The 23,296-nt window shown below is 35.7% G+C and overlaps 1 protein-coding gene across 6 annotated transcripts in view; it reads left to right on the top strand.

Annotated features, from left to right (window-relative positions):
- Nucleotides 1–23,296, top strand: part of LOC107735742 (SH3 and multiple ankyrin repeat domains protein 3-like) — a 119,484-nt gene that overhangs the window by 76,333 nt on the left and 19,855 nt on the right. For all 6 annotated transcript variants that reach the window (XR_001639506.1, XM_016547339.1, XM_016547332.1 and 3 more), the window contains exons 11-13: nt 2,317–2,430; nt 17,677–17,752; nt 21,950–22,032. Coding sequence is in view for 5 of the 6 variants with exons in the window: in XM_016547339.1 (XP_016402825.1) it covers nt 2,317–2,430; nt 17,677–17,752; nt 21,950–22,032 (273 nt within the window). In the remaining variant the exon portion in view is untranslated. The remainder of the gene's footprint in view (nt 1–2,316; nt 2,431–17,676; nt 17,753–21,949; nt 22,033–23,296) is intronic.

Below are 23,296 nucleotides of genomic sequence, written 5' to 3'. Positions count from 1 at the left end.
TGTGAGAGAGAGAGTGTGTGTGTGTGTGTGAGTGTGGGGTGTGTGTGTGTGTGTGGGTGTGTGTGTGTGTGTGTGTGTGTGTGTGTGTGTGCGTGCGTGCGTAACCTCAGTCAGTAGCATTGAGGTGATAATTTTCTAATGGCTGTGCTGCCAGCTAGATCATCAGTAAAATCCACTCACAGAATTTTAAATCTCCTGATTAAAAAGGCAGTATAATTGGTTGTATTTAGATGATTAGGTTTTGAGTCTTTCTCAAGAGAAAATTGAGTGTGTGTGTGTGTGTGCATGTCAGAGGTGTAAAGAGTACCTAAAAACCATACTTGAGTAAAAGTACAGATACCTTACAGTGAAAATTTCTCCACTACACGTTACAAGTCACCAATTCCAAAACAACTTGAGTAAAAGTCTTAGAGTATCTGATTTTAACAGTACTTAAGTATTTTCTTATAGGCTCAAAGATGCACTAGTCAAAGAGACATACCAGCAGTACTTTCAGTGACCTGTAATAGGCAGTATCACATCTTTTGTAGCAGAAATGAACTGCTGCAGAAAAAGCTAGGTCCATGGCATGCAAAATGTAATGTGTAACTGCAACACTCATTTCAAATGTAGTGGAGTAAAGAGTACAGATACTCAATCAAAAATGTAGTAAAGAGTAAAAGTTGCTAATATCTTTGATACTCAGTACAACTACAAAGTACCCGAAAAGATACTCAAGTACAGTAACTAATTACATTTTCTCCAATACTTTACACCTCTGGCGTGTGTGTGTGTGTGTGTGTGTGTGTTGAGGAGTGATGGAAGGTTTGTATTTCAATTGAACTTTGGCTAAGCCCCATCTAAAAGAAGTCGTATTATGCTTTTTCACTTTTTTTTACTTTAGTTAGTGTGTAATGTTGCTGTTTGAGCATAAAAAGTCCACTCTAAAGGGACATATTCTCATTAACAGAAAACACATTTCAAGAACTACAACAAACAGCTCATTCGGACTACAGCACTCCTCTTCTGGATGTTGTGACGTCACAATGTCACTCATTTAAATAATTCCAGCTGCGCTAGAGACCATAGACTGTAAAAAATAAAAAATAAATAAATAAACAAAACAAATTGTAATGGCAAAATTGCCGCCATCATTAATATTTACAGCTGAGCAGATTAAAATAGGAGCCCTTTAAAAATATTACTGACAATCATGCCTTGGCAACTGTTGCCATCTGTCATGTTTTTTCATATTGAAAAAGGCTTTTTCTCTGTAAAATATCAATTAAATAATTAAAATTCTGTTGATAGAAAGCTCCAGTTCATTCATATGGGATGTTCTGTAAGTGAGCATTGGCCTTCAAGACTGTCAAGCAGCACTTTCATCATGGATTATACTACAAGAGCAGGGGGAACGAGTACTTCACTAAGCACTAAGAAAGACACACTGAGAAAAAGTGTGAGGTTTGCTTTGTTATGTGCTCTGTGTAAGCGGAGTTTCACTTATATGCCATCTCCTGTTAAAGATCTACTTCAGCATGAATGAAACCTTGTGTGTGTGTGTGTGTACAATACACAGCACACGCTTACATTGTTGCTTATTGATTTATGGAATTCATGGAGTATCACACAATTACCCACCTGACTTTTTGCACACCTTGCACATTCAATAAACACACACACACAGACTCATACACACACTGCTTTTAAACTGCAGTATCCTAGCAACTACAATGCTGAAGGACTTACATGTGACTCTATATGTTTTAGTGTGTCTGGTGTGGTCACCACATGTAATGCATTGTGTTTCTTCGGTTAGTGTAGAATATCACTGGATGAATCAGTTTCCGGTTGAACACAATGTTCTGCACCGTCTCAGATGGTCACTGGTCATTCAACTCACGCCACAGAATATTTCATCTATCGGTTCTCCCTCTGCAAGCTTATTTCCGAAAGGAAAAAGATGCTTGAATGCTTGCTGAGATCACATTCATGCACACACCACACATCTAAATTGGAATGGACCATAGACTTCTATTGTTTTTATATAGTGTAAAGTTAATTATAACTATTTCCATAAATGTAACATTTTTGCATTTTCAGAATTAAAGAAAAAAATTGTGTTTGCTTGATATAAATGATTTTCCAATTTATGCAAATTCCATCAATTACTAACTTGATTTATTTATTTATTCATTCATTGTTATTTTTTAATCCAGGTATTATCATCTAGGATGTTAGCTAACTTTTATGGGGATCTATGTCTGATCAACAGACAAATGTGTGTTCATGAGATGATAATTAATGTCTCGCTCTGTCTCTCTTTCTCTCTCTCAGTGTTAAGTATAGGAGAAGGGGGTTTCTGGGAAGGGACGGTGAAAGGAAGAACCGGGTGGTTTCCTGCAGACTGTGTGGAGGAGGTACAGATGAGACAGTTTGATCCTCAACTTGGTAAGAAGTGGCACACAAATACACATTTGCATACAAATAGTGCTGGGCAATATATTAAATATTTATACTGTATTAAATATTATTCTGTTGGCAATATAAAATCAACCAACATTATGAGAATTGTGATTAATTTAACATGTTTTTTGCCTTTAGAACTGTGCCGGTATACTAGTTTTGCACCCGCAACTTGTTTGATTCATTTGAGTCGGTTCTTTAAAGTGTCAGTTTCATTGAATCGGTTCAAAATGATTCATACTCAAGAATTTAGCTTTAAATTGCCTTAAAATGTGGTCATTTATATTATATTGTTATATTATACTTTTATTGTGTTAAATGTTATATTTATATTAGATTATTAGATTATGCTATATTTTATGGCATTTTACTGCATTTATTGTAGTTGCTCCAATAATTTTGAATCTAAATGCTGAAATGATGATTCAAAATCAAATTTGTGCATTTGGCAGGTGCTTTTATTCAAAGTGACTTACTTTGCATTCAAGCTATAATTTTTTTTCTATTCATGGATTTTCTAGAAACATACACTCTAAAAAATGCTGGGTTGTTTCAACCCAACTTTGGGTCAAATATGGACTAACCCAACTTTTGGGTTAAAAATGTAATGTAAAAATTTAACCCAATGGTTGGGTTAGACCATATTTGACCCAAAGTTGGGTTGAAACAATCCAGCATTTTTTAGAGTGTACAACTCTCGACTGTCACATGCATGGTTTTCAACAGTACAGTATGTCTGTAGATAAAAACTCATAATCATATGATCCACACAAATAGTCCTCTCTCCATGTGTTTTACTCTCTGCTGTCTGTTCGATCTTTCTCTCTGTCTCCCTCTCTCTCTTTCTCTCTCTCTCCCTCTCTCTCTCTTATAAATGCTGTTTTTGGAGGTGTTTGTCATTTTTAGGGCCATGTATTGAGATCAGGCAGGCAGGCAGGCAGGCCAGTGTCTGTACTAAACATCCCATTTAAATGCATTGTGAGAGTGTGAGAAAGAGAGATGAAAAATTCCCACACACTTTTTTCTGACTTGGCACGTGACCAATAATTCAAACACGCACACATAGAGAAACAGGTTAAAGGAGAGCTCAGAGTGATGTATTGCCTCCATCCTTTGAGAGCTTTCTAGAAATGAAAGATCTAATGATGCCAGGAAACCACTGGCAAGCCCCTGTAGATGTGTCTCCTGTAGAGCACCAGGGTGTTTTCCCATCAGCAGAGACTGGTTATATAGCAGAATCCTTCCATTTTCACCATTTTATACATGTATAAATTGGCAGATCGACGAGTTTGTTTCTGATGCTCTGAAGAAGCATGTGTTTAGGATTACTATTTAAAAACCACAGATTTAGAACTACAGGCCTGATGTTTTGTTTAATATTAGCTTGCCAGCCTGAAAAGTGGAAATTCAGATGTGGGATTTTAATAACGTCTTGAGACATCAGCCATCTTTGAAAAAGATTTGTAGAATATTGTTGGCTGTAGTATGTTAGACTGAAAGCTATATGCTACGTTTATAAGCTTGTTGTTGTAGAATGAGATAATCCAAAAAAAAAAAAAAACATTGATAATAATAAGAAATGTTTGTTGAGTAAATCAGCATATTAGGATCATGTGGCACTGAGGACTGGAGTAATGATGCTGAAATTTCGGCATTGCATCATAGGAATAAATTACATTTTAAAATTCATCCCAATAAAAAACTGTTATTTTAAATTGTAATAATATTTCAATTTTTTTTCAGTTTTTACTGTATTTTCGATCAAATATGTGCATCCAATACATGAGCATACAAGAATTCTTTCAAAAAAATCATACCGACCCCAAGCATTCTGTTTGAACAATAGTGAATGTATAAAAGGCTTTGATAATTGTATTTCTTCATGTGTGTGTGAGAGCCTTAACGCTGATAGTTTCTCCCCTCTCATTTCCTTTAGTTTCATTAGAAAAGAGCATCGATTCTCCTGAGAACAAAGATTGTAACAACCAGTAAGATCCCTTGAGACCACACTTAATTTGTAATTGGTCTCATTTTTCCCATTAGAATAAAATGAACAGTTTCTCTCCTTTTTTGCTTCAGATCACATGTATACACAGACACACACACACATTTGCAAACACAGCGCTATTGCATTTTCCAATTTATGACGTCTTTCTAATGGAGGAAGCACTGTTTGTTTTGCTGTCTACATCCTCTTTTATGGGCATCTGTGTGCACATAACTTTGAAGTATGTGCGGATATAGTGATTTTTACTGTACACGGGGCAAATCTACACACACCCTATGGAGTCCTTTTAGATCAATTTAAAAAAAATTTTTTTTCTAATTTAAGAGGGGTTTGTATGTTTAAACCCAACATACAAAATCTCTGCTAGAAAAACAAGAATTTGTGTAATTGGACCTTTAACTTAGTTATTACCTGTTTCCTTATTACCCTGCTGGTAGAAGTTGTAACTACACCATTCGGACCCAAAAGATGCAATTTGGTGCAGATGCTGTTATTTATATTGCCAAAAATTGACATGAGAACTCAATCTCTGCAAGTGCTGTGAGTTTGACTCATTTATAATGTGCATGTAAAAATGCAACAGGCATCAAATATCTTCCCAAGTTTGTAATGAGAAATGACAAAAGAGAAGCATTTCAAAAGAGAAGTTTCCATGCGAAAAAATGAAAGCCCTATGAAAAAAATAAATATTAGTATTCTAATTGTACTTAATTGATTTGTTTAATTTTTATAATTTGATTAAATAAATACAAATTAAGTAAATAATAATTATATAAGTAACTAAAAATAAAATACAATTAAATTAAAATTGCAATTAGATGTGTTTCCCCAATTTGTTTTGCCTTTTTTTTTTTTTTTATGAAATAATGCATATACAGTTTAATGGCTGGTCAATTTTCTCAAGTCATCAGCCATTGGCAGGTGTGGCAAACTGTAAGTTTTAGGCCCTGTTTACAAGCTATCCTGCTATCCTTGGCATGCTAACAAGCAGCTTTCTCCAGGTATTCCAGTGCTGTTTGAGTGTGTTTCAGCACCAACTGTGGTGGACAGCTCCCTGACGTCAGGAAACTGGAGACTAGTCCAGAACTGCAGCGCTTCACTGTATGACAGATGCACCGTGAAGTGTGTGTGTGTGTGTGCCTACATCTGCACTCTCCAATCTCTAGTATCTCTGCTCTAAAGCTGGTAACACTAGGCAGTCTGTAATAGGATTGCATAATGCTGCTTATGAGAGTGTGTTGCTGTGTGTCATTGTCCAGACACTCGTCACAAGCTATCGGTCAATTAAACAATGTGTGAAGACAGACCTGTCATCTGTCCATCTCTATCAAGACCCGCAAGAGTGAAAATGAGCGTGTGTGTGTGTGTGTGTGTGTGTGTGTGTGTGTGTGTGTGTGTGTGTGTGTGTGTGCGCGCGCGTTATTGTGACAAATGAGGACATACATTTGTATAATGACAAGGGTATGACATAGGTATTGCAAGGAGAAGGTGACTTTTCAGGACATTACCCCATGTCCCCACTTTTCAAAACGCATATAAATCACACAGAATGGAGTGTATTGAAAATCTGAAATAGCACAAAGTTTCCTGTGAGGGGTAGGTTTAGGGGTAGGGTTGGTGTAGGGCAATAGAATATACGGTCTGTACAGTAGAAAAACCATTATGCCTATGGGATGTCCCCACTTTTCACAAAAACAAACCTGTGTGTGTGTGTGTGTGTGTGTGCGCGCGCGTTATTGTGACAAATGAGGACATACATTTGTATAATGACAAGGGTATGACATAGGTATTGCAAGGAGAAGGTGACTTTTCAGGACATTACCCCATGTCCCCACTTTTCAAAACGCATATAAATCACACAGAATGGAGTGTATTGAAAATCTGAAATAGCACAAAGTTTCCTGTGAGGGGTAGGTTTAGGGGTAGGGTTGGTGTAGGGCAATAGAATATACGGTCTGTACAGTAGAAAAACCATTATGCCTATGGGATGTCCCCACTTTTCACAAAAACAAACCTGTGTGTGTGTGTGTGTGTGTGTGCGCGCGCGTTATTGTGACAAATGAGGACATACATTTGTATAATGACAAGGGTATGACATAGGTATTGCAAGGAGAAGGTGACTTTTCAGGACATTACCCCATGTCCCCACTTTTCAAAACGCATATAAATCACACAGAATGGAGTGTATTGAAAATCTGAAATAGCACAAAGTTTCCTGTGAGGGGTAGGTTTAGGGGTAGGGTTGGTGTAGGGCAATAGAATATACGGTCTGTACAGTAGAAAAACCATTATGCCTATGGGATGTCCCCACTTTTCACAAAAACAAACCTGTGTGTGTGTGTGTGTGAGAGAGAGATTTAGCATCGATTACTGAAGCGATTTTGGTCATGCATATCATATTCTGAAGCCTGAACTAATGTTCATTCAGATTTCACTCTGAGCTCACTGCTATGTCGTGACTCGAGTGACATCAATCTCATTCTCTTGAGCTCTCTCATCCTCTGTCTCTTTCTTCTTTGCTTCTTTTCTTCCCTCATTCTCTGTAGTTGACCTCAGTACTTAGATTAGAGTTCTGTAGGTTAGAAGATTAGCATATTTATTTGAATTAAGTGTATGTTTTTTGTAATTAGGCATATATTTAACAGTATATTTATTTAACATTTTTACCTAAATCTTTCAGTATAGTAGAATAATGTGTGGTTTTTAGTGCATGTGTTGAGATAATCTATATGCTTCTGTACTTTTAAACTTTACATTTTAAACTGTACTTTTAAATAGTAATCCTCATTTTCATCCAGTGAAATTCTATCTTGAAGGACAGTATCCCTCCCTTTTCTTAGGACTAGCAATTGACAAATTATTATTCATGGCTGTTACGGAAACTAAACACTATTGGTTATTTAAAAGGGGGAGGGGCTGTTCAGTATGCACCACCCCCAGTGTTATCTATCTATATCTATATGTTTATTACTAGCTTTTATTCATATTTTGAATTAGCTTTTATTATTATATTTTCAGTTTTCATTTGAATTTTTGTTAAAATATTTTGTAATTTCTAATGTACTTTTGTCATTTTAAAAATATTTTTTTACTATTTAGATTTAATTTGGTTTTATTTCAGTTTTTGTTTTAGTGTCTGTTTAATTTTAGTGTTTCTTTATTTCTTCTTTGTTTTAGTGCATGAGCTTATTTCAGTTAGTTGCCAAGGCAACATTTCTAACTTTTTATTGAGTTTTATTTTTTCATCTATTTATATTGTATATTATTTCAGCTTCATTTCAATTAACAAAAATGTTTTAATAGTTTTAGTTTTACATCATACCTACACCGGAAAGACTCCACCACATGAAATGACAATAAATACATGCACTCATCATGGCATTTCATCTTTTACTTAATTAAATTAATTATTTCATTAACTTGAAGTCTTTAGGCATTCATTTTAATAAACTAATTAACCTAAATATATGTAAACTGAAATAAAATTGAACATAAAAGAGTAGAATACTTATTTTGAGTGTAGACTTGATTTAACTTTTAGCTCAGCAGGTCACCTCAGAAAATAGTCTTATTTAAAGGACTTCCAACCTCACTCTTCTTAGCAGACCGTCTGTGTGCTGCTCTACAAGGAATTATTCCTGTCCTATGGTTCTTATATGGTTCAGAATACCCGCACACTATTTAGAATGCTGTTCAGCTAGTGTATACTGCATTTATACACACTTACCAACACACTGGAATTTCCATCAGCACTGCTGCAGCGTGCAGCGGGATCTGGAGGACATGTCTGGAATCCGTAAACACCTACAGACCCACACAGTCTCTCTCTCTCTCTCTCTCTCTCTCTCTCTCTCTCTCTCTCTCTCTCTCCGCCCCTGCCTCAGTCGATGACTCATCCTTCTGAATGACCCAAATAGTTCTGTTGCTATTTTTAGTCTCATTTATGGGTTTGGGTGCAGAAACTCCCTCAGTTTTTTTTTCTTCTTTCTCTGGTTTGGTGTTGTTTTAGCAGACTCTCACGACCCCTCTCACTGTCTGTCTCTCTTACGTCACTTTTTTATGTTTTCACATATTGACTGAGTTTAAACTTTTTATGGTGCCTTCTTGTGTCATTCGCAGAATTATTTGTTTTGTTCGCTAAGGTAAGCATCACTGTTACTATTGATAATAGTTTAAGTTAGTGATTTTAATATGAATTTAAGTATGTACAAGTAGCGTTTAACATCCTGCACCGATTGGGCTACAGACTTTAATGATAACGGAAATCATGCCACTTGAAGGTGTGCTATTACTTTTCCAAGCCATCAGACCTACAATTTTCACCTGTGGGCAATAAAATGGGGGGAAAAATCCCATAGACTTGCACTGAAGGAGAGACCTGAGACATTTCGAGAGACCAGAATATCATAGAGACACACTATGTTACACACTAGTTACATTGGTGCCGTGACCCGGATGGGAGTGAGGTTTAGGGGGGTGAGTGTAACGGAGGCCAGCTGGTAAGAGCTGCGCAGGCAAATCACACTCCCCTGATCTCAAGAGGTGCACTAGCAACTGACACTAGAGTCTGCAGTCTTTAGCGTCCCTGTAAGCGTGCCCACCTCCCATGCCGGCAGCCCAGGTTCGCGTCCCGTTCGGAGCAGGACAGTTAGGACAATAAGGGTTACACATAGAGTGGTGGTCTCTTTTGACTCAGGCCTAGTAAGTAACAACCCAGAAGACCACAGAAACAACCTAGCAAGCACCCAGAACACCCTGGCATAGTGTTTTCTTTTTGTGTTTTTAAATCTAGTTCATCTTGTAATTGTGTAATTTTATAATGTATGTAAGTGTTTAAATACAGTACCATGTAAATACATTCAATTCTCCCAGCAGGGTCTTTCTCTCTCACACACACACACTGATGCACATCCATTGAGTTCATATTACAGTAATTTTTTAGGTCTTTTTTTACTGTTTTACTGAGCAAATGAATTACTTTCATAGTACAGCTAACAAGTGTTTTAACACCCTTTTTCGACCTGGTACCACAAAGGCTGCACTTATTTGATCAAAAATGCAGTAAAACAGTAATATTGTGAAACATTTTTACAATTTAAAATAACTGTTTTATTATTGAATATATTTGAAAATGCAATTTATTCCTGTGATGCAAAGCTGAATTTACAGCATCATTACTCCAGTCCTCAGTGTCACATGATCCTTCGGAAATTAGTCGAATATGCTGGTTTGCTGCTCAAGAACTTAATGCATCCTTGCTGAATACAACCATTAATTTCTTAGAAAATAAATCTTACTTGACCCCAAACTGTTAAATGGTAATGGGTTCGATTCACAGGGAACACTCATACTGATAAAATGTATATCCTGAATGCACTGTAAGTCACTTTAGATAAAAAAAAAACCCTCTGGCAAATGAATAAATGTGCATTTAGAAAATCAGGAAGAGTGAAAGAGAGAGAGATATCAGTGAGATAACAGCAGGAATGTATTCCATTAAATTAGCTTTCATTCATTTCTTTTCTGCAGGTTAAATGTGATTTCATTGTACGGTGGCTGTTTTGCATACTACTCAGAGATAGTTACCATGGGAAACACGGGATAGTCTGAATATGGATGTATATGTTTAACCTTGCTTTATCCTGGAAGGAAAGTTTTATAACAGAGCCAACTATATTTGTAACTATGTACTGCAATGTGGTTGCTAGGGTGTTTCGAGTGGTTGCTAAGGCATTTCAAGGTTGTTAGGGTGTTCTGCATGGCTGCAAAATCAAGAGAAAAAAATGTGGTGTAAAAATCATTTTCACTCAGAAATTGCTAGTAAATTTTACAATTAATTACAAGAAACGGCAAGTAGCATTGAATTAAATATTGTTCTTAAATATTGTTCTTATAAAACATACTACAATAATATTTGTTTCATTATAGCTTTGAAAAACAAATTTTACATTGTGGGTTCTTCGATATGCTGGTACGGCTAGATATGGCTTCAGCAGTAGTAATAGTGATGCTGGCCTTATCAAACACCACTAATGATTATGTGCCTGCACAGCCTGAAGTGAAGTGAATGAAGTGTGTCACATGATCAGATGTGTTGAAGGGTAGACAGGTTTGGCCTGGTGTGACTGTCGAGCGGGTGAAGGTGAGAGCGTGCAATCTAATGAAGGCCTGTAATCTGCTCTGATGCATTTCTGGGAGGTTAGAACTCATTCCCAGGGCTCACAGTGCCGCCGCTGTTGTTGATTGTGTGTTATTGTGTTGCCATGCTTCCAGAGTTACCATGACATTTGATGAGATCACAGTCCTGGTTTTTGGCAGGGTTACACTTCTACACACACACATACACAAAAAAACATAGTGTTTGTATATACAGTGAAGTAGACTGATTGATTGATTGTATCCTTGAGTTTTCGAAGGGCACATTATAAACAAAATTATTAGTAGTAGTAGTAGTTGAATAATAATACACTTTTTTTCTGAAATAATCTGTGTAAAGTGTAAAGTTTGTAAAGTATCCTTGTGTTTTGTAAAGGCTCTATATAAAAACAATATATATTATTATAAATATTAGACTGATTTTTTTAAGTATTCTTGAGTTTTGGAAAAGCACTATATAAACAATAATTAATATTATTATATTATTGTTACTGCTGCTGCTGTTATTAATAGTAGCATAATAATAGAGTTTTTGTCAATTAATCAGAGTGTAAAGTTTTTAAAGTATCCCTGAGTTTTGGAAATGTGCCTTATAAATAAAGATTTATTATTATTACTTTTTATGAATTAATCTGACTGATTGTAAACTAGCTTTAAGTTTTAGATAGGCGTTATATAAATAAAAATTATTAATAGTAGTAGTATTGTTTTGTTGTTTATAAAATGCAAAATAATAATAATAATACATAGAAAAAATGAGTTGCTCTTGGATTTTGAGGTGTGTTTTTTTTATATATAGACCTATTTTCTGCATTAGCATACATTTTGGATTAAAGTATTTAAATTTCCTACTTGTTATATATTATGATGTTTGTGCAGAACTGTGGTCAAATATTGTTTATTTGTGCTCTATACATTGATTGATTGATTGATTGATTGATATTTTTCTCTGTTCACACAATCATTGTCACATCAGCAGAAAAGTCATTTCAGAGACAGAGAAGGGTTGATTAAAATTGATCAGCATTTGAAAACAGAGAAATGTAGGAATGTCTGTACGAATGTACAGTAAGTCTGGTAACACTTTATTTTAAGGTCCAATTGTCTCTATTAACTAGTTGCTTATTAGCATGCATATTACTAGCATATTGCATGTTTATTAGTACTCAAAAAGCACATATTAATGCCTTATTCTGCATGACCATATTCTAGATTCCTTAATCCTACTCCATACCTCAACTTAACAACTACCTTATAAACTATTTATAAGCAGCAATTTTGGAGTTTGTTCAGGGAAAACTCTTGAAGTGTTACCGTGAGTCTCTTTACATAGGAAAGCTTTTGCTGAAGTGCTGCTTACTGCTCATGTACACTGCTGTATGTTTTTAGTGAAAGAAAAGATTACTTCCCTCTGAGTCTCCCAGGTTCATCTCTCTCAGGTCTCACCATTCATAATCCTCATCTTATGACTTGGGAGAAATAGGCTGCTTGCTGTAAGAGACACTCAAACGCAGCGACTCCTTTCTCTCATCTCGGCGCAAAAATGTGGGTCGGCTCCATGCAGGGCAGCCAGAGGCCATGGAGAGATAGAGAGATGTCTGGGAGAATGCAGGAGAGATTTAAAAAAGTGTTGAGGATGGAGGGAGAGAGTGTAAGCGTGAGGTGTGATGGCGAAATCACATCAGCAGCTATTCTACTTCTGAACACTCTGATCAAGCGTGGAAAGAGACCTGCCGCCCCATTGATCTGACCTATTTACTGCACCATATGTGTGTGTGTGTGTTAGAGTTAGTGTGCTTTGTTTGGGTCTACGTGGACCGTCATCTTGGCTTTCTAAACCTTGTGAGTCTCTCTGATGTGTGTTAGGAGGGAGGCCCCCGTTGGCCATAGCTTTTGAAAGCAAACTCAGCTTTCAGATGAGAACAGGACAGACCCCACTCACACGTCTGTTCAGAGTGGCAGAGAGAGATCGCAGTGAAAGGTAAAGAGTCGAGGGCTGAATGTATCTATCAGTGTGGTGAACTGGGACACTGTTGTCTGGCCAAAGGCACAAGCTCTTCTTAGAGCACTGGCCCTTCAGTACGAGATATCCACAGCAGAACATCAGAGATATGACTACAGCACCAATATGGCAAAAGCACAACTACTGGTCAATTAATCAGCTGATATTTGGCCAAGGTTGGCAGCATCAGCTGATAACCATGTTCACTTGGTCTATTAACAATCATGCACTTAACAAGTGTTTGTCTCCCTACTTTGTCAATTCCAAATTCTACTGACAGCTCTGTCAGTGGATAGTAAATATTTCTGTTTGTTTGTTTTAATATTTATTTATCTTAATTTGTTATTTTAAATCATTTGTAATTAATGTATTCATCATTTATGCATATTTATTTATTTAAATATATGTATATTTATCTGTATACAATTTATTTATATTTATTTTGATATATACAGTATGTATTAGTCTATACAATTGTATTTTTCCATTTATCTCTAAAGTTGTACATGTTTACAATTTATTATAATTGTATAATAATGTTTGTAATTTATTTATATTATAATTTATCATACATTTTATAAAATCTTTTATCATTTATTAACATATTCATCAGTTATGTATATTTATGTCACAATTTGGTCCACCAAGGATGACAACGTGAAGGAATAAGTTCCAATAGTAGAGATCATTTTAATTAAACCGCACTAAAGACGAGTAGCGAAGCAACAGTGTGTACTAAAGCAACCAACACCAGACAATGAACAGAAAGAACTGAAGGGCTTAAATACACAGGCAAACAAACTCAATACAAAAAGATGTGCTCTAATTAGTGACAATGTATAACCATGACAACTGATAAGCAGGAACATAGGAACAAGGAAACAAGGAGAAACAAACTAAAAGTCCAAACAGTGTAATTTCCTGTTTTGATGGGGATGAAAAAAAAAGTTATTTATATCCGCAGCGGATAAACTCTTCAAGATGGCATGGTGCCTCTTTCACACAGCTGATGTAAAACAGAGAAATCCTCACAGTGCCTCATATGCTGGAGATCTATTCTGCCATTTGTTTTAATTTGAAAAAATCTGCATATTAGACTTCTTTAGGATTTAAGTGTGCTTTCATTTCAAAATCTGTTTGAGTTCTGGCTGTCCACATCCCATCTGTGGCATACGGACGGTTCCCATAATCCCTCGCTGGCACCGAGGCCCTGCCATGCATGGTGCTGTTCATTTAAAATAGGTGCATATTTTACAAAAGCATTTAGCACATTAAACTGTTGACCCTGAGGGTGAGTGTGATTGGTTAAGGGGCTTTGACAAGCTGCAATCATTGATCACATCATCAGATTACCACGATGAAGCTTTGAGACTCTGAAGACCTTTGTAGACTGTCACTTAACTGATCAAGGCTTTACAGAGAGTCATTTTTGTTTCCGAAGTATGTGATTTGCCATTGAAGTCATTGTCTGCTGACTGATTATTCCTCCCAAGGTGACTTGATTCTCCTGCATGGATTTGTGTAGTTTCCTGCAGTTTTTTGCTCTATTCTCATGCAAGAGTGTTTGTCAGGTTACTCTTAATTTTTCTGACAACCTTTTTATCTCACTACGAGTTCAGTGAGGCAGTGTCTTGTTGTATGTGTGTGTGGGATTGTGTTCATTTGGCCACTGTATTGGAATAAATGGTCTAGTTGTTCGTTTAGCCAACTTCTTTAGGATTTAAGTGTGCTTTCATTTCAAAATCTGTTTGAGTTCTGGCTGTCCACATCCCATCTGTGGCATACGGACGGTTCCCATAATCCCTCGCTGGCACCGAGGCCCTGCCATGCATGGTGCTGTTCATTTAAAATAGGTGCATATTTTACAAAAGCATTTAGCACATTAAACTGTTGACCCTGAGGGTGAGTGTGATTGGTTAAGGGGCTTTGACAAGCTGCAATCATTGATCACATCATCAGATTACCACGATGAAGCTTTGAGACTCTGAAGACCTTTGTAGACTGTCACTTAACTGATCAAGGCTTTACAGAGAGTCATTTTTGTTTCCGAAGTATGTGATTTGCCATTGAAGTCATTGTCTGCTGACTGATTATTCCTCCCAAGGTGACTTGATTCTCCTGCATGGATTTGTGTAGTTTCCTGCAGTTTTTTGCTCTATTCTCATGCAAGAGTGTTTGTCAGGTTACTCTTAATTTTTCTGACAACCTTTTTATCTCACTACGAGTTCAGTGAGGCAGTGTCTTGTTGTATGTGTGTGTGGGATTGTGTTCATTTGGCCACTGTATTGGAATAAATGGTCTAGTTGTTCGTTTAGCCATCTGGAATGGATGTGACTCAGCTGTGCTTTACGAACTTTTAATCTAATTTCCGGATCCGGTCTGTATATGGCCATTCATATGACACAACCAACTGCATCAACATATCCCATTCCTGAACAGATAATAGATTGATTCATATACAGTGTGTGTTCATGTAGTTTGTCATTTGACAGATGATTACTGCGTATAGCCCTCAGAGATCTCTCTGTCTTTCTTTTTTCTCTGTAAGAATGATAAATGATTGCATTATTCTTCTTACTCTGGACACAGATGGCAAGGACCCGTGTAATCAACTACGCACACATGCACATGTCCATGCGCAGTTATTTATGAGTAAAGATTATGCATTATGCATTAAATCAGATCAGATTTTTGTGTGTGTATTCAAGTAACTTACTTGCTGTCATTGAATTGTATTATAATCATATCGGTAATCAGCCATTTATTTATATATACAGTTTTTTTTTATAAATATTTATTTTTATCATTTAAATAATTGTATAAGTTGTATACATTTATAGTTGTGTTTATAGTGTATTTATATTAGAATGTATAATTTTCAATCCTTTAATTTTTTTTTATTTTTATGTATTTATATTTATCCATAAAGTTTGTTATATAAAATGTATATAATTTTTTATAATGTATTATAGGTATAATCAAGAAGCGTACCTTTGCAATGGAACAGATGTCAAATATTAATTCATGAACATTCAAAAATATAAATGTTTAGTGTGTTTTCATTTTCAGTAGAAACGATTTGGTGGTTGTTACTCGTGCAAAACCAAAGCAATGCTAGGATGTGCTGGTTGGTTGCAAGGACATTGATAAGTGGTTAGTACAGTAGAATGTTCTAGGTGGTTTCATACTGGTGCAAGAGAGTCAAAAGAGTGCAAAGCTTACTGACAAATTTTAAATGCTTTTGGTTCGGTCTGTGTTCAAATCCCTGTAGGCAATAATAATACCAGTGCTTATATATGTGCTTATATATCACCCTCTTTCTCTCTCCTGTGGATTTGATCTGTGCGTCCTTCCTTGCCTTCAAGTCATTAAAATGCTAATGCATGCTTTAACTTCTCAATTCTGTGGTGACAGAGTAGGACACAGAGTCAGTAGATGTAACTCTCGCTTTTCTCTCTCTCTCTCTCTCTCTCTCTCTCTATCTCTCCCTCTCTCTCCTTTCTTTTGAAATGTAATCAATTATCAATATACTGTAATGTAATTATTAATCACATTAGTCTGAGTGAAGCGACTAAAGTGTGAGCATAACAGGCAGATTTTTAGACTTAGTTATGGAATTGTGAATTAAGAACTGTTTTGTTAAAAGAGCTCAGTAATTTTTTTAAAGCAAGTTTTCCTATTTGCTATCAACTTTTATCTATTGTTGTAGTTTGATTTGTATTATCATTTATCATTTTTCTATTCTATAATTTAGTATAAATTATTTGTAATTTATTAATTTATTATTTATGTGATTATATTTATTTTTATATTTATATACATTTATTTCTTCAGATTTACTGTATGTTTCATTTCAGATATTGTAGGTCAAATTTTCTTCATCATTTTAGTTTATAATATAGTTTTTTCTGCACCAATTGCAGTCATAATTTAGTTTTTCATGACCATTTTTCATCATCTCTCTCTGATCCTTTGTCTCTTGTCAGAAGGAGAGCAAGTCATATGCAACATAGGGGTAATAATGTTGGGTAGCATACCACATTTTACTCGTATTATTAGTTTGAACTGTATCTATAAGTATTAGTATATATCCAGCTTTCACCTTTTTACCTAACTGTAAACATCACCAAAAATGTGGTCAGTATAAATGTATGCGGTTGTACATAATATAATACAATATTCATCTGCCATTCCTTTTTTGGGCTGAAAGAAAGTTGAGTTTTACAATATGTTTTCATAGTACACTGAACCTGTTTATTTCAAAACTTTCATTTATCATAATATGACTCCTTTAAACACACTCGTGACACTTCGCAGACTTGTCACATGAAGAGAGGACTGAAGAAGAGCAGACATGTACAGAAGGAATACTTGAGTGTGACACAGGAAGGAGTGGAGACAGGGGACGGAAGAAAAAGACAGAGGAAATATGCATTAGTAATCAGACCAGAGCACGTGGGTCACTGAGTTTATTAAGAAAAGGGGGAGACAGAGAGGAAGACATGTTGAATTCAATAACACTGAGAGCAAAGTGTAATTCAATAACTGCTCTAACACAATTTCTAATGTATCAAGGAAAGAAATGCATGTGTTTGACTGTTTGTTCTTGCCAGAAAATGTTTGTAAGATTCATTATTTGTAAGATTCTCGGGGTGTGTTTGTGTATGAACGTGAATATGTGTATATGTGTGTCAGCAGATTGGTCTTCTGTAGGGGAGCAGTGCATTGATTTCCAGCCCAAAGTCCAATCACATAAATCTAGTCTGGCTTGAGACACCAGCCCTATTAGCCAGAACCTCTGACTGGATTAATGAGACCACATTCTCTCTCACACACACACACACACACACACACACACACAAATATACAGTTGACCTTGCCTGTGCATTTAATTAAGATTTTCTGCATTTTTGCACATAAACAAACACCCACATTGTCACAGACGGCTGATTAGAGACATGTGATCGGCTCTGAAATGCAATGCAAATATGATTAACGGCATTGAAAATGATAAATATGGTAGTTACGATGATTAATGTCAATTTGTGTCATGTTTGTCTTTCAGAGACGAGAGAGGACCGAAACAAGAGGCTGTTCAGACATTACACTGTGGGCTCCTATGACAACTTTACCTCATATAGGTAATGTATATACAGTATGTGTGCATGCATAAATAATAATATGGGCATTTTGGTTATCAGTAGTTCAAGCCTAACCTGTGAAGTCTGTTATTTGAAGTATTGAGTCACTACTGCCATCTAGAGGATAGAGGTTGTGAACACACATTACCTCAGGTTTTTGTTTTTTGCGGCTCATATTTGTGACCCTGGACCACAAAACCAGTCATAAGGGTAAAATGCATGTGTTTGACTGTTTGTTCTTGCCAGAAAATGTTTGTAAGATTCATTATTTGTAAGATTCTCGGGGTGTGTTTGTGTATGAACGTGAATATGTGTATATGTGTGTCAGCAGATTGGTCTTCTGTAGGGGAGCAGTGCATTGATTTCCAGCCCAAAGTCCAATCACATAAATCTAGTCTGGCTTGAGACACCAGCCCTATTAGCCAGAACCTCTGACTGGATTAATGAGACCAAATTGAGATTTTACATCATCTGAAAGCTGAATAAATAAGCTTTCCATTTATGTATGATTACATCAATAATTCTGTATGATGTATGTTAGGATAGGACAATATTTGGCCGAGATACAACTATTTGAAAATCTGTAATATGAAGGTGCAAAAAAAAGCAAATCAGCGGAGAAAATCACCTTTAAAGTTGTCCCAATTAAGTTCTTAGCAATGCATATTACTAATCAAAAATTAAGTTTTGATATATTTATGGTAGGAAATTTACAAAATATCTTCATGGAACATGATCTTTACTTAATATCCTAATGATTTTTGGCATAAAAGAAAAATCGATAATTTTGACCCATACAATGTTTTTTTGGCTATTGCTACAAATATACCCCAGTGACTTAAGACTGGTTTTGTGCTCCGGGGTCACATTTTTAATTTAAACACACATTTAGTCCTCATTTCACATTTGATTGCATGCAACATATTTCCTTTTGTTTCTGTTTGTTTTAGAGTAAAAAATAAATGCTTAAGTACTCGATTCCCTTGAGAACGGAGAACTACATTAAATTTTACAGCTGAGTGTAATAAAAAACAGTCAGCGCATGCTATTAAAGAAGAGGTCATGTTTTACATTATGCGCAATGTTACAGTGTAATTGGATATGCAAAGCTATTTGTGAATAATATCTACTGTGTTTCAAGGGATGGTCAAATTAGATTATATGAATGCAGTTAATTCTGTCTCACCAATAAATATGAGCAACAAGATATGATGTCATATGCTTTAATATAATAAATAACAAAATAAATGTATTTTCTATATTTTATACATCATTTTATAATATTATTTTATGCATTTACTTTATTCAAAATTAATACATTTTGGTATCTACTACAATTTCTCACAACATTGCACAAACAGCTTTTCGTTATAAGTTTCTATAGTTTTATACTACAAAAGTAGTAAAGGTTTGTATATTGTAAACTTATATTGTTGCAAAACTGTGGAAATGATTTGATTTACACCCAAGAAGCCAAATGAAGACGTAAAATGTCTTTCCACTGTACAAAGTTGTAGGTCAGAGTTCATCATGTTGAAAAAAACAAAAAAAATCACCATGTTTGAACTCTATGCAGCTATAGACCTTAATCAGGCTAGTGCATATTTCATTTTGGAGATTCTACTAGTTCTGCCTAGTGTGACCGCAACACATAAGCTAGTTTTTGTTGCTGCGATTGTAATTCTGTTGATTCTGCATGTGTAATATATTTAACACTGTAATGAAAAGTGTTTTCGAAATTTAAGACTGATTGATGAGATGGGATGAATATTTGTGGAATCGAGTAAGAGAGAGAGAGAGAGAGAACCAGAGAGGATTAATTACTGGAGTCTCTCTGTCAAACTGATACTTCTCACTCCATTCAACAACAGCAAACAGGTCTAGAACAGCAGCCTAAAGAACTGCACCCAGTCAAATCAATTACCTTCTGAAATGGACTCGAAACATACAAGACAAATGATGTTAAAATCATCAGATATGAATGAATGACCATCACTTTACTGAAATCCTTTGTAGGGGCTCCCAACTCAAGATGCGTTTAGACTAGCAGTGATTAAACTGTTGGAAGTTGCCAAGATGGAACTCCAAATTCACTGTACTTTTAAGGTACACTGTACTTTTTAAGTTTAAAATCAAATTAATTGTAAATCTACTATTACATTTAAAATGCAAATATTAGCATGCGAGTACGCCAAACTGTGTTCAGCTAATATGAGAAGTCTGCTAATCAGTTAAATGTTAGCATGTGAACTACATTAAATCTATTAACAGATATGATATTAAATCTTTTTAATATTGTATATATTAGCACATCAGTGCCAAACTACATTCAGCTATAATCATAGATTTAAACTGTAAATGTTAGCATGTAAGTATGCCAAACTATGTTCCGCTAAGTCTGTTAATTCAGCAGGAGTTAGCACACATTGACCTAGCTGTGAAAAGCTAGCACACAGACACAAAGCACACATTAACTGGCTGAAGTTAAAATGTGTGCTGTCAACTCCCTCTTCACTCTTCTCGCAAGTGTTCATTATATGTGAATGTCAGTCGCCGTACAGAGGTGTATCTTCATTGACATGGGAAAAAGTGGAGCTAACACACTCATGCACGTTCTCCTCGGCTCAGGAGATCATTTTAGGGAGTCGTGTGCACTACATTGACAAGAAGTCAGCGCTACAGGAAACCTTCTTCCTGAGGTCTAATTGCCATTATATTCATTTTCACACTTCATTATCTTATCATTAGGCGCTAGATTAGCTGAACTTGGCTGTGAGGGCTTTTGTAAGTTTATAACAAATATTTGAAATGTTTAATGCTTTTATATAATTGAAAAATTACATAAGGCATGAACCAACCCAGACAATGTACACACACACACACACACACATACGTATATATTGTGGTGGGAGGAGCAAACGACAGACACAGTGGGTGTGGCGTCAAGCCTCAGAGAGGCTTTTATTTAACAGAAAATAAAAAAAAAATTGTGGCCCGGGTGTGAGAGGCGGCGGCGGCTTCTGTCAGGAACCTGGTGAAGGGCGGCGATTAAAAAGACGGGGTGTCGATGATAATTAGGGGGAGGCAGCCATTCTGTCACTATATATATATTATATATATACAGTGGCTATAGAAAGAATCACCCCCTTTAAAATAATCACATTTTGTTGCTTTGCAGCCTGAAATGAAGACGGACACAGTTTTTATTTTATCCAGCTGTATTTACTCAGTGCAACTTATAACATCCAAGTGAAAGATATAACACCAACATGTCAGAAAAAACAGAATCACTGAGTTGGAAAAAGGATCAATCCCTTGTGTCAGTATTTTGTTGAACCAGCTTTTGCTTTGATTACAGCCTTTAGTCTGTTGGGATTGGTCTCTACTAACTTTGCACATCTAGACTTTGCAATATTTGCCCACTCTTCTTTGCAGAACTGCTCAAGTTCAGTTAAATTTTACTGTAGGAATGCTGTTATTTGGATGGTGAGCTGTATTGGATTTCCGCCAGACATAATGCAGACCTGCCAACCTGTACGCATTTTGCGTAGCATATACGCATTTTGACCTCAAAGTACGCTGGTACGATTAGTCACTCTAAACTACGCTCCGTACTGTTTACTCTGAAATACTGTATAACAGGAATATCACAAATTGAGTGCAGACCCTGATTATTAACCTATGAAAAATATATTTAACATTAAATCTTGCAATTTTTTCTCATGCACTCAGCCAGAAATCCCCACTTCAGTAGCACTTACATACACCATTGACTTTACAATTTTATTCCTATCTATATTCTAAAGGTTTTTACGGAGGGGTTTGTTCGGACGTTTTTGTCTCTATGCTGCATTCGGAGTTGGACACGGAAAGACTTTAAGGCCCTTATTTTTCTATCCTTTCATTTAAAAGCATAAGAGGCTGGATATTAGCATTTGGTCCAATCTCCTAATGCAGTTAAAGAGGCTGCGCTGGAGTCAAACAGAAGGACAGGAGCTTCCACCTGAGCTTTTTCATAGCGTCCACACACTCACATGCAGCCACTGCTTTTAACCTGATTGGCTCATCAGCGGAGCGGGAAAGGGATCAGGAAGAGTAGCTGTGTGGGGGTATGTCCAGGTGGTCCGGCCGTGGTGGTCCTGATACAGGCATGGTGCTGAAGTCTGACCTCACTGTCCTGCTCTCTCTTATGCTCAGTGATTACATCATCGAGGAGAAGAATGCTGTGCTCCAGAAGAAAGAGAATGAGGGATTCGGCTTCGTCTTGCGAGGAGCAAAAGGTAAGACATGACTGAGTTCATGGCCTCATTTTGCTCTTACAGTCAGAGTTGCAGCTTCTTTCACAAAACTGGGTAACATTACACTTAAAGAAAAAAATGTATTTGGGAATTGATTGCTTGTGAAAACTGACTAATCGGAATGGAGCCAGACTTGAATGCAATTTTACTACTATCAAGTTTAAATAGTTTTGTTTATGGGTTAATATTATCCAATAGCCTACTGTAAGTGGCCTCAAAGAGATCAGCTGAAAAAGAAAGTAATTTCATTTTGATGGAAGTGCATATTAAGACCAGGAGCATTGTTTATTATTTAATTAATTTATTCAATATAAAAATGTATATTATTGTTGTTGTTGTTGTCTAATTACCAACAGTTAATAATAGTTATTTTTATTAATAACAATCATTAAAATTATAAGGAATTATTATTATTATTATTATTGTTGTTGTGGTTAAGATTTTATTTTTAAAATGTATGTATGAAATTAGTTGTTATTATTATTATAACAACAATAAGTAACAATAGTTACAACTAGTTGTTATTATTTTTATTAATAATAATAATCTAAATCATTTAATATTAATCAACATATTAATTAATAATCATAATTGCCATCAATAAAAATAATAATAGAAATATTAGTATTAAATTCATTATTTAATAATAATAATAACAACAATAATAATAGTTGGCACTAAAGGATTAGAGAAACAGAAAAGATTTTTAGATTTAAGATCTAGTTGTGATTTAAAGAACGTATAGTATAATATATTATCAAGAACTTTTTCATCTTCATTGAATAACCAATTTAAGAAACCCTGTAAAAACCTAAACCTTGTAAGAACCATTGAACCAAAATGTAGTTTTTCTCTACAGTTAAAATGAATAATACTATGAAATAACATCCATCACACATCTACATTCATTTACATGAAATAATCACATAATAGTTCAAACTCATTGCATATCAGTAGTGCAACAGTGTGAGTGCTTTACAGATGCAGTTCGGTGACAGCATCAAATAGAGTTAAGTGAATAGGTGAACTTCATTACTTACATAATCAAATATCGCGGTCACTGGTTCATATTGTGACATTTCTGTAGCATATATGTTGACTCAACAGCATTATTAGACAGTTGTGTTTGACAACACATACGGATCAGCAGGGTTTGAAAAGTAGTGTGTGTGTGTGTGTGTGTGTGTGTGTGTGTGTGTTTTGAAACTTGCATTTTGCAAGATTTCTATCTTAATGACTGTCTACC

The sequence above is a fragment of the Sinocyclocheilus rhinocerous genome, unplaced genomic scaffold (genome assembly GCF_001515625.1).
Source record: "Sinocyclocheilus rhinocerous isolate Xijiao unplaced genomic scaffold, SAMN03320098_v1.1 scaffold942, whole genome shotgun sequence".
Classification (NCBI taxonomy): domain Eukaryota; kingdom Metazoa; phylum Chordata; class Actinopteri; order Cypriniformes; family Cyprinidae; genus Sinocyclocheilus; species Sinocyclocheilus rhinocerous.
Note: the sequence above shows the minus strand (reverse complement) of the source record. Positions and strands in the feature narration are given on the sequence as shown.